The 10,798-nt window shown below is 64.4% G+C and overlaps 2 protein-coding genes across 2 annotated transcripts in view; one reads left to right on the top strand and one right to left on the bottom strand.

Annotated features, from left to right (window-relative positions):
• The window catches only part of MNEG_0506 (hypothetical protein), a gene marked incomplete at both ends in the record, with an annotated part of 2,849 nt that extends 763 nt beyond the window's left edge, over positions 1-2,086 (bottom strand). The window contains 5 exons of the mRNA XM_014051022.1: positions 25-146; positions 393-639; positions 763-855; positions 1,046-1,735; positions 1,917-2,086. Coding sequence (XP_013906476.1) covers positions 25-146; positions 393-639; positions 763-855; positions 1,046-1,735; positions 1,917-2,086 — 1,322 coding nt within the window. The remainder of the gene's footprint in view (positions 1-24; positions 147-392; positions 640-762; positions 856-1,045; positions 1,736-1,916) is intronic.
• Positions 2,087-6,829: 4,743 nt separating this feature from the next.
• On the top strand, positions 6,830-9,709 carry MNEG_0505 (hypothetical protein; the record flags this gene model as incomplete). Its single annotated transcript, XM_014051021.1, has 1 exon — positions 6,830-9,709. The coding sequence occupies one exon, from the start codon at positions 6,830-6,832 to the stop codon at positions 9,707-9,709; it is 2,880 nt and encodes a 959-aa protein (XP_013906475.1).
• Between the last annotated feature and the right edge of the window lie 1,089 nt (positions 9,710-10,798).

Here is a 10,798-nt window from a genome sequence, read left to right as displayed (position 1 = left end):
AGCCGCGGGTGCGCGGCGGCCGACGAGGACTTGAGGATGGCGTCGAGGGACGCGTCGTCGGGGGCCGAGTCAGGCGCGTCGGACAGCAGGCCGCCGATGGTGAACACCGCGACGCTGTGGCCCGTGTCGGCGGCAAAGGCGTTGATCTGGTTGATTCGGCGTGTTAGGTGGCGGACAGGGGCGAGCGTAGAGATGGGTGGGGTGTTGGTCTGGGGGGGGAGCAGGGGTGCATGCGGCCAAACAGAACGCTGGATAGCACCTCTGTCGCACACGCTTGCGCACGCCCGTGCTCGTGCATGCACGCGCGCGCGCGCGCGCACACACACACACACACACACACACACACGCGTGCGCGTGTGCGTGCGCGAGCGGCCGAAGCCCCGAAGCCCCACCTCCTGCTTGAGTGCCTCAAAGCGTGACCGCAGCCGCGACAGGTCCATGGATGCGCCCTCCACCGGCAGAACCTCATGCTCCGGCGGCACCACGGGCGCGCGCGCCGCGGGGGGCGCCTGCTCAACGCGCTGCCGCTTGCTGCCGCCGTTGCGGCCATCGCCACCGCCGCCGCCACCGTCGCCGCCGCCGCCGCCGCCGCCCCCGCCGCCTCCGCCGCCGCCGCGGCGGTTGGCGCCACCGCCGGCCCTAGACAGAGTTGGCGGAGAGCTGGGGGTTCTCAGCATGCAAAGCAAACAGTCAGGACTGCGCCGCATCCGACAAGACGCATGCGCCGATGCGCGTACAGGCAACAGCGTGCACGCTCCTCACCTGCCGCCGCCGCCGCCGCCGCCGCCACCACCACCGCCGCCGCCGCCACCAACACCAATGGCACCCGGCGGCACCGGCCGGAGCTGATCGTGCCTGTGGTTGTTGAGGCGCAAAGCAAGGCAGAAGCCAGGCAGTCAGACTTGCTGGGCGAAGCCAGCGTTGGGGGTCAAAGTGGCATGCAACGGCTGCAGGCCGCAGCAACCGCAGACACTCAAGTTCACCACTCCTTCTGTAGCACACGCTCCCAGGCAGCTGATAGACCTGTTGGCGCTCGGGCCCTCACCCATGTGCAAAGGTGCACTTCTGGCCATAGGGGCACTGCCCTGTCGTCATGAAGCGCTCGCAAAGCTTGGTCTTGTGGATGCCGGGGTTCTTCGGCCCGGCAGCACCTGCGCCCCCACCGCCGCCGCCACCTCCACCGCCCATGCCGCTGCTGCCCATGCCGCCGGCAACAATGCCTGGCGCGCCCATGGGCGGGCCACCCATCATCATGGGCGCCCCCATCCCAGGTCCGCCCATTTGGGGGCCGCCCATGCCCGGGCCTGCCGCGCCAATGATGATCGGCGCAGACCCCATGGGGCCCATCCCGGCCCCCATAGGTCCCATACCACCGCCGCCCATGCTGCCGGCCGGGCCTACCAAGCTGCTGCCCGGCGCCAGGCTGCCAGTCGGCGCGCTGCCGCTTGGGGTCATGATCTTGCCGGAGCGCATCGGGCGCGCAGGAGGGGGCGCGCCCGGCAGGCCTCCAACCATGGGCGCGCCCCCACCGCCCATCATCATGCCGCTGCCGATGCCGACGCCGCCGCCCATTCCTATTCCGCCGCCGCCGCCGCCACCACCCATCCCCATACCAATGCCGCCGCCGCCGCTGCCGCCCATAGGACCTTGGCCGCCACCGCCACCGCCACCGCCACCGCCGCCACCGCCGCCGGCACGCAGGTCAGCCCGCAGGTCGGCCTCACCATGGGCATACCTGCAGGTGGGGCCAAAGTTGCACTTACCCTCCTGCCACCTGGTGTGGGACGCGCGGGGTGGATGGACATGAAGTGCGCACGCGACCGCTGAGAACCAGACAAGCTGCGCATCGGGGCGAGCGACTGCATGCACTAGTGTCTCAACGAGGTCAAGAGGAGCCCCAACAGCACCCTTCTCACTTGTGGCACATGCGTGTTTTGTAGAACTGGTTGGAATCGTCGCCCGCACCGCCCTGGCCGCCCTGACCGCCTGTGCCAAGATGGCCTCCGCCCATCCCCACTGAGGTCGGCGCCGCGATCACGGGCATGCCCCCGGGGCCAAGCACGGTGATTTGGGACATATCCTGCATCGTCGATGGGAGACCGGACGGAGCGTACATGGTTGTCGAACACACCCGTCCCCTCGCACCGAGAGCAGCAAGCCGATCTGAGGGCCCTGTGCAGCCCACGACGCCCGGCTGGCTCACCAACGTCGACATGTCCATGCCAGGAAAACCTCCGATGATCATCTGTGGGGTGAGGGCGAAGCCGGGGCCCAGCACCTGCGCCCCTCCCTGGCCAAGCCCGGGAGGGGCCATGCCGAATCCGGCCGAGCCTTGAGGGAACATGACCGTGTGCACTCTTCCCGTAAGTTGCCTTGCTGTCAAGCACAGAGGCGCTGTATTTTACGCGGGACCGAACACTACCGGCTTGTTTGTGTGTAGAAGGTCCTGGTAGTATCAAGGAAGCAGCACTGCCTGCGGAATCTGAAACTGTGAAGCAGGCGCATGCTGTATATGGCGACCCTTGAGCACACCATTGAGCGCCTGCCGTGCACCTGCTGCACATCGCCAAGGCTGCAAGGTATGAGGGTACGAGAGGCTTACAGGTAAAATTTGTTGCTACTGCGCCTGTTGCGGAGGCCGCTGCTGCAATGGCTGCTGCGGAGGCGGTTGCGGTTGCTGATGCCTGCCAGCATCAGAAGCTGCGTCGCCCTGCACGCCTACGTCGTGCCGTCCAGCCTGCTCGTTCCACGTTGCCTGTAAGAGGTGACACAATGCATTGGCAAGTGCGAGTGCAAAATTGTGACCTACTGAATGTGCAATCATTGAGGGTTTTTAACCAGCAGCCAGCTGAGGCCACTGTCGCTCCTGCTGTTGAGGCATCCTCAGGTGCCTGTGTGTCGCCTGCGTACACTACCAAGCACACAAGGTCCCGTGCACTGAGCGCATTCTCAACACCCATAGAATGTCTGGCTTTCAACGTACCACAAGACTAAGCGTGCACGTCCGCAACTGGATGCACTCACATGCATGTCAACGCACTCGGCAGCTCACACAAGCACATGCTCTCAAGCGCACCTGCAGCTGCTTGTAGTACCGCGCGAAATCGTCTTTCTCCTGCTCACATCTGATGGTGCCTAAGGAAGAGGAGAGGTCACCTGTGGGTCAAGATACTGAGTGCGACGACGCCCGCATACGCCACCTGCCGACTCCCGCGATCTCAAGGCCCAGGGGTTCATGCTCACCGAACATCATGTCTAGTACAGGGCAGGTGATGGCTGCCGCCATCAAAGGCCGCTCTGTCTGCGGGAGGTCATGAGGGCCATCGGTGCATGTGCGAACAACAAAAGGGTGTTCGCTGGATGCAAGGCGGGCTGGGGAAGAAGGGTGCTCTTTGGGCGTGTCTCTGCGCCTCGAGCGTCCCCTGCCGTACACACACGCGCAAAAGCAGGGCTTCCAGCCAACTCCAGTTCAGGCTGGTATGCGCTGCGCACCCCGCCCTCACACGCGCGCGCACACACACACACACACACACACACACACTGCCTCCGCCGTCACTCAAGTCGCCGCACCTTGTACTTGACGCAGATGGGTATGGTAATGAGCAGGCCACCTGCGCCGGCCACGCGCAGCTTTGAACAGTGAAAACGGCCCTGCACAATGCCACGGCCGGCTGAACGCCAATGCGTGCTGCTGGTGATCTGGTCGGCCCACGACCCTCCCCAGGGGGGCCCCTTCGCCCCTGCATTCTCTCAATCGCGAGCACGCCGTTGCCGGCAACCTCGGCCTCTTACACCCAATTCTCTGATTCTTTCGAAGCCGACCTATGGTGAAGAACCACATGTTTTTCTCCAGGCAGGCGTCCAGCTTGTCTCTCAAGTCCCGGCCCTTGTAATCCAGAAACCCAGGGGGCAGCGCCGCCAGCACCACCTGTCGGGCACGGCGCGGCCATGGTGGGGGGGTGGTCTGCGGTGCAACGGCGCCAGAAGAAGCGAGCCGTGCTCTGCGCTTGGCACGCCAGTGCCACAACGAGCCACGTGCGGCCCAGCACACCTTGCCGGACTCATCTTTGCTGCCTGCTAGACCCATGACCTGACACGTCAGCTGGATGCAGCAGCTGTGCGAGCGTCAGGCACGAGGCGCAAGCGTGGCTGAGGCAAGGTTCTGCGATGTCCAAGGTACACGTGGCACTAAATTCCAAAGTTTTGTAGTGAGCGTGCCGCAAAGATTGCTGTATGTGAGACCGCCGATCTGAAGATCTGATGCCGGGGCCGAGGGTTGTCGTGCCTCGCGGTACAGGCAGGTTGTAGATGGCGCAATCGTAAGACTTGTTTCCTTATCACGCACCGCCTGTGAGCCGCACCTTTTGGCCCATTTGACTGCCAACATTGAACAGTCAGCACCTACGGTACCTCACTACCCAGATTTTTGCGAGGGGCTGCCAAGTATAATTCAAGAATGAGTGGTGGTTTTTTGAAACGGTGGCGGCCGACTACGACTCCAAGGTGGTTGAGGTACAGTACCTTCAAGTTGCATCCGTCCATCACTGTCTCTCAGTCTCACTGGGATCATGCGGTAGCGCCACCTGCACGCGGGATGAAGCACCAGCACAGCGCACAATACGAGTAGGATCTCTGTGCCCGTTCCAGCTCCATCAGGAGTGAAAGCTTCAGTTCAAAGCCGATTATTGCTGTCTCTGAATGCACTGGGCATGCAGCATGTGTCGGCACTGCGGCCGCATTCGAACCAGCATTGGCCTAGGTGCGCGGCGCGGCACCAGCCTCGGCCATAGCACGCGGGTGGCCTCCAACATGGACCTTACCAGTAGTACATGGCGCACGCACGGTGGATGCTTTTGCGCTATAGATGGAGTTGTAATGCGGACTTCCGCAGGAACAGTTTATAACATTTACAAGCTCCCTTGCTTGCCCCACAGGCGGCAGCAGCAGCACCCTTATCATGGTGCCGGCAGATTCAGGCAAGATCGTTCGTGGACTGAAAAAGCCACCATAGCTTTCCAACACTTCCAATAACATGGAGGCTCCCCTCATCACGGGGCAGGTGAGGTAAAGAGGCTGGATTTGCACAGGTTTCGTTCTATGGCCAGCTGCCCTGAGCCTGCTCGCGCTGCTGCTGCCTCAGCTTCGAGCATGAGGGCAGGCACTACTGCCCGCTCATGCTGACCTTCTCATGCGCACCAGGACCCCCCTGTTGCCTGCACGCACCGCAGCATAGGCTTGCACCCGCCCGCTGAGGAGGCGTACCATGCATCCCCGGCCCGCCCGAGCCCCCCGAGCCCGGGGTGGTAGGAGATGCCTGAGAAGGGGCAAGCGCAACGAGGTGCACAGGGTGCGCAGCGGATTGGGGTGCGTGATGTGTGCTGTGTTGGGTGCACAGGCTACACAGCAGATTTGAGTGATGTGTGCTGTGTTGGGTAACCCACCGAGCAGGCAGGGTAGGTCAATCAGACAGTGAGGGTTGCCGCCAAGGGAGTGTCATCAAGTCCTGAGCAGCACACAACAAGGCAGCTTCGGTCAGATCACGTACCCACGTGTCATGCTTTACGCGCCCATGCATCGACAGACAAAAGTAGTTCTGGGGGTCAAGCCACGCACCCCGTGCTTGGCTGGGATTTGTTTTTTCCTTCCCTGCCCTTTGGCAGACTTGATGACTCTTTTGGCTTTGGGTTTTCTCTGCACCCTGCAAGACATCTGCCAACCGCGGACGCGTACCAGCTTTATCAAAGCTGAACGTCCGCGCCAACAGCTGTTATATTTGGCATACGCCCCGCACACCCTGCACTTTGCAACCAACGGAGGCCAGCCTCCGGATTCTAGGCACATGGCTGGCACGCTGAGCTTTGCGGCTGCTCCCACTCCTCTCCGTACTTTGATCGGTTTGCAGGGCTGTATCATTCTGACGCGGGGACACCTGGAAGGGTCTGTGGGTGCCCCAGCTTCATTGAAGCATGGTCAGCTTGCAGCCCTGCACTGATGCATTGAGCCCCCGTTGGCGCGGCCTTCATTCACTTCATCATAATAACCTATCTACAAGATATCAGTAGACAGCAAATGGCTGTCAACGTTTGGTGGGAGGGCGATTTTCCCGCATGCATGCACAGCAGTCGAGCGGAAAGGCAGAAGGAATGCAGCTTTTGACCGCCAGCTGGCAGGCTTGTAGCAAGTAGATTGGGTACAGTAGAGATATTTCAAGGGTTTTATGGGGCTGGCCGTGACTTCTTCAAAGGGAGGGGCCAGTAACAAAGGAGTAAACTTGGACGATAGGTGATGGGTGCACTGCTCGTGGAAGCAGCACCAGGACTTCGCAGTACCAGCCACCCCGCAGCCACCCAGCCGCCGAGCCTGTGGCCGTCCCATTTGATTACTGCATGGTAACAAGTTTTGTGTGCACGAAGCGCGGCGCGTCCCTACTTCCACGTGGCCACCTCGCATGCTCGCAAATCAGGAAGACTGCATGCACCGAAAGCTAGCATTTGAGCCACTGGCTCCGACCGCATACTATGAGCCCTTGATGTAAGGTTCCTGATAGTGTTCCGCTAGTGAAGGAGTTCGTGGCCCAACACACTGTCACTGGCCCCCATCGTCCCTGTTCGCAGCCACGGCTCAGACTGTGAGCGCGATTATCAGCGCGACGCTTCCAACTCTTATACGCGCTGCGCTTACCAGGCTCGCGCACGCACGACGGCGCCGCTTGATGCCGCGTCACCCAATGCAATCGCCCTTCACCGCGCCCTTCTCACGCAGACCAGTGATTCGGGTCAGCCGCCACGGCCTTTGTGGGGCGCCCTTGCCCGTAGGCTGGGCGGGAGGGATGCAAGGTGTCTCATTTGCGCGGCCCAAGCGCCGCGGGCGCGCAGATGTGGACGGCGGCGGCGTCGCATGGCAGCAGCACTGGCACCAGGCCAGCGATGCTTGCGGCCAAGTACAGCATACGCTGCCTGAGCAGCGCCTGCAGCAGCTCAGCCACCTGTACACGGCAAGGGGCAGTGAAATTGTGCGGCAGGCGGCGTGGGCTGAGGAGCAAGGGGTTACTAGTAGGTCAGGGCAAGGGCCGAGCTGGGCGCAGCATCATTCCGCACAGGAGCAGCGCCGGGCTGCGCCCCAGTCCCTGCGCAGCCTGTGGCGGCAGCAGCAGCAACAGCAGCAGCGGCGGTTGCAGCAACAAGAGCAACAGCAGCAGCAGCAGCAGCAGCAGCAGCAGCAGCAGCAGCAGCAGCAGCAGCAGCAGCAGCAGCAGGAGCACCTGCAGCAGCAGCAGCAGCCGCAGCAGCCGCCGCCTCAGGAGCAGCAGCAGCAGCAGCAGCAGCAGCAGCAGCAGCTTCTGCTGCTGCTGCAATCTAAACAGTGGCCGCAGCAGCAACAGTGGCGGCGGCGGCAGCAGCAGCAGCAGCAGCAGCAGCAGCAGCCGCAGCAGCGGCAGCAGCAGCAGCAGCAGCACCAGCGGCGGCAGCAGCAGCAGCAGCAGCAGCAGCAGCAGCAGCAGCCCTCTCAGCTGAGTCAGAGCTCAGCTTGGGACAGCCCTCGCTTCTCGCAGCCCCCTACGCAGCCGCCGGCAAGCCAGCGGCTCGCATCGCCAGCGAAGGCAAGAGGGCCCAGTATGGACGACGACGGCTGGTCAGAGGACCAGGGACCCAGCGCGCTGGCAACCCCAAAGCAGCCGCAGCCGCAGCAGGTGCTCGAGCAGCTGCAGCGCCTGCAAGAGCAGCAAGCGCCGGCGCCGCCGCAGCAGGCCCCGCGGCAGCTCGAGCCCCCACGTACCCCGTCGAGCATCGAGACGCGGGACATGAGCCCAGGCAGCTCGCCGCCGCAGCCAGCGCCCCCGCAGCCGCGCCAGAGGCAGCTGCTGCTGGAGCGTGCCCTGGCACTTGAGCGGCAGCGTTTCTCCCGGGACGGCATGCTGCCGCCCAGCGCGGGCCGTGCGCACGTGGTGTCCTGGGCGGAGCAGGCCGGCGCAACCGGCGCTGCGGCTGCAGAGCCAGACCGCGCACTGGCCGCGCCAGACCGCGCACGCTGGCCGCGCGCGGCGCGCTGGCCGGCCGCCCCTGCATCCGCCCCTGAGGCGGCGCCGCTTCCCGCGCTGCCCGATGAGCCTTGCGCGAGGAGGGTGCACGGCCTCGCAGCGCACGCAGCCCCCGCGATCGCCCGGCACCAAGCAGCTGAGGAGGTGGTGGCGCCGTGCAGCCAAGCAACGCCCGCGCCATCCTCCCCGCATCTGCCGCCGCCTCAACTGCATGAGCAGCGGGAGAAGGCCGCTGCATCACCGGCCCAAAGCTCCGGCCTGAGCGTGGCAGACGGTGATGCGCAACGCCCGCTGCACCGCCGCATCGTCGATGCGCTCACGCTTGGTTGCACGCGGGTGGGCCGCCTGCAGCCGCTCCCAGCGCCGGAGCAGCGCGCCGGGTGGCGGCCCGCCCGCGGGCGGGCGGCGCTGCGCGAGCGGGCGCCGCTGCTGGCCAAGGTCGCGGCTCTGGGCCGCGTGCGGCTTGCGCGTGGATGGCGCACACCTGGAGCCGCTGCGGGAGCCCGCAGCTCGCCCCAACACAGTAAATGGCATCGGCGGCTGTCGGTGCTGCCAGCGACCTCAGCGGAGCAGGCGGAGGAGCAGGAGGAGAAGGTTGCGGGGAGCCTCTCCAACACAATGCTGCAGCAGGAGCAAGCAGCGCCGGCGGCCCCACAGCAGCAGCAGCAGCAGCAGCAGCAGTGGCAGAGGACACGGGCGCTCGTGGGCATGTTGGGCGCGCGCATGAGCAGCAGCATGCGCATCGCACGGCTTCAGCTGCCGCACCACCAGCCTGCTCGTCACCTGAGCCCCTTACGCACGGGGCGCTCCCGCGGCAGCAGCAGGGGCGGGGACAGCCCAAAGCAGCTGCCGCAGCTGCGGTGGCGGCGCCCCGACATCGGGCGCAGTCTGTGGAGTCACCCGCGGCTGCGGCCGTCTAGGCAGGCGCACAGCGCACACAAGGCTCAGGCTGCGGAGGAGGTCGAGGAGGGGCGGCGGCAGCACGTCAGGGAGGGCGAGGAGGGCGGCGAGAGCGAGGGGCACGCGCCCGCTGCGACGGCCTCCGACGCTTGGTCGCCGCCCGTGCAGCACGCAGACTCATCGACGGCGTCGTCGCAGCCGGTGACGCTCGACCACCAGCAGTCGCCCCGCTGGGCAGAGGGTACGGGCAGCGAGCGCGTGTGCAGCAGCAGCATCGGCAGCGACGCGCCACGGCGCAAGGTCGAGCAGCCGCACGAAAGAGCTCCTGTGGTCAAGACCAAATCGCGTCTGCTGTCCGAGGTGAAGCACTCAATGCCTCTCGCGGCTGACCACAAACCAAATAGCACCGCGCACGCCGCCGTCGCGCTGCGGCCCGCGTCTCGCATCCAGCGCACCGCAAGCGCCCCGCCACCCGTGGATCATGCGGCAGCGGCTGCGGCGCTCCGCCCGCCGCCGCCGCCGGCGTCGCCGCTGCACCCCGTGTCAGACCAGTGCCTCATCTGCGGCTCGAAAATTGCAGAGGTGGTCTTCCTGCACGATGACGCCGTCCACCGCTGCTGCTGCCGCGGCTGCGCCACCGGCATGGCGGTCGGTGGCCCCTGCCCGCAGTGCGACGCGCCCGTCGTCGCGATCCTGCGCGTCTACTCGGCTGCCGCCAGGGACTCGGCCGCTCCTGCGGCCCTCGTGGGGGTTGCGGGGGCCGGTTGGTGACGGCGGGCCAGGAGGCCTCCATTGCAGCCTCAGAGGTGGCGCCCGCGCTGTGTCAGCACAGGCGTTGCCGTGCTGGAGGAGGGATGAAGCACGAGGCGGGCAATGCTTGTTTGCTGAAGCGTGGCAATCAAAGGCATTTTGAGCGGCCGACAGGACCGCTGATGCAGCGGCCAGCAGGCCTCTGCGACGGTTGGGTGGTAGTCTTGACATGGCACTGCGTCCATTGCTCGGGGCTCTTGGGGATCTGCTTAACCTTCTTTGCTTGGGTGAGCATCAGGCGCACTGCAGCAGGCAGGGCATTGCGCGAGCCAGGTAAACAGCCCCTCTGCTGCTCAAACTAATCGAAAACGTCTTCACTTGCAGAATCAACGTTGATCCAATAATTCATGGGGCTCCAAGGTCCCTGCTGCCATTGTATGGCTGGCCCTTGGTGCTGCGGTCACACACGAATCGTGTCCCAAGAGCTGCCGCGTGCACAGCACAAGCAGCACAAGCAGCACAAGCACCTTTGTTTATTGCGATCGCTCAGTGCCACTCATGCGAGCGCACCTTGCACGCGCTTGCGTTTGTGCGACACGCACATGTCGGTGCTCGCGCGCGCACATACGCACACATTTCAACACCATTGCAAAACTGGATTCACGGCATGCGATCTGCAAAGGCAGTTGTGCCCAGCAAGTGAGCGTGTGTGTTGATGGCACATGGATGCATGCGCCTGCCGTTACTGTTGTCCTGCGGTTTATCGTGTTCCAAGCAGATCATTTTGACGAATTGATCATGCCCGCACAGACCACACATTGCACCTACCTGACACCCGACCAGCAGCCCTGTGGCTGCCGGCGCCGCTGGGCGCAATCCCCTGTCACTTGTAAACGCCAACTGCGCCAAAACATGCTAGTCATAAAGTATTGCGCCTGTCTGACAGCAACGTCGGCGGTCATCCGTGCCCGCAATTTCCGGCTGTATGGCTGGCGAGCACTGAGGGGGGTCGCGTTGACCAGTACTTGATAGACTGTCAGCATTGAAAAGGCTTGGCTAGTAGTGCCGCCCCGCTTGCACGCGCATGCCGTCACGTGAGCGCCTGGCGGT

Source organism: Monoraphidium neglectum, assembly GCF_000611645.1.
Source record: "Monoraphidium neglectum strain SAG 48.87 unplaced genomic scaffold scaffold00041, whole genome shotgun sequence".
Classification (NCBI taxonomy): Eukaryota; Viridiplantae; Chlorophyta; class Chlorophyceae; order Sphaeropleales; family Selenastraceae; genus Monoraphidium; species Monoraphidium neglectum.
This window is presented reverse-complemented; position numbering and strand designations above follow the sequence as displayed.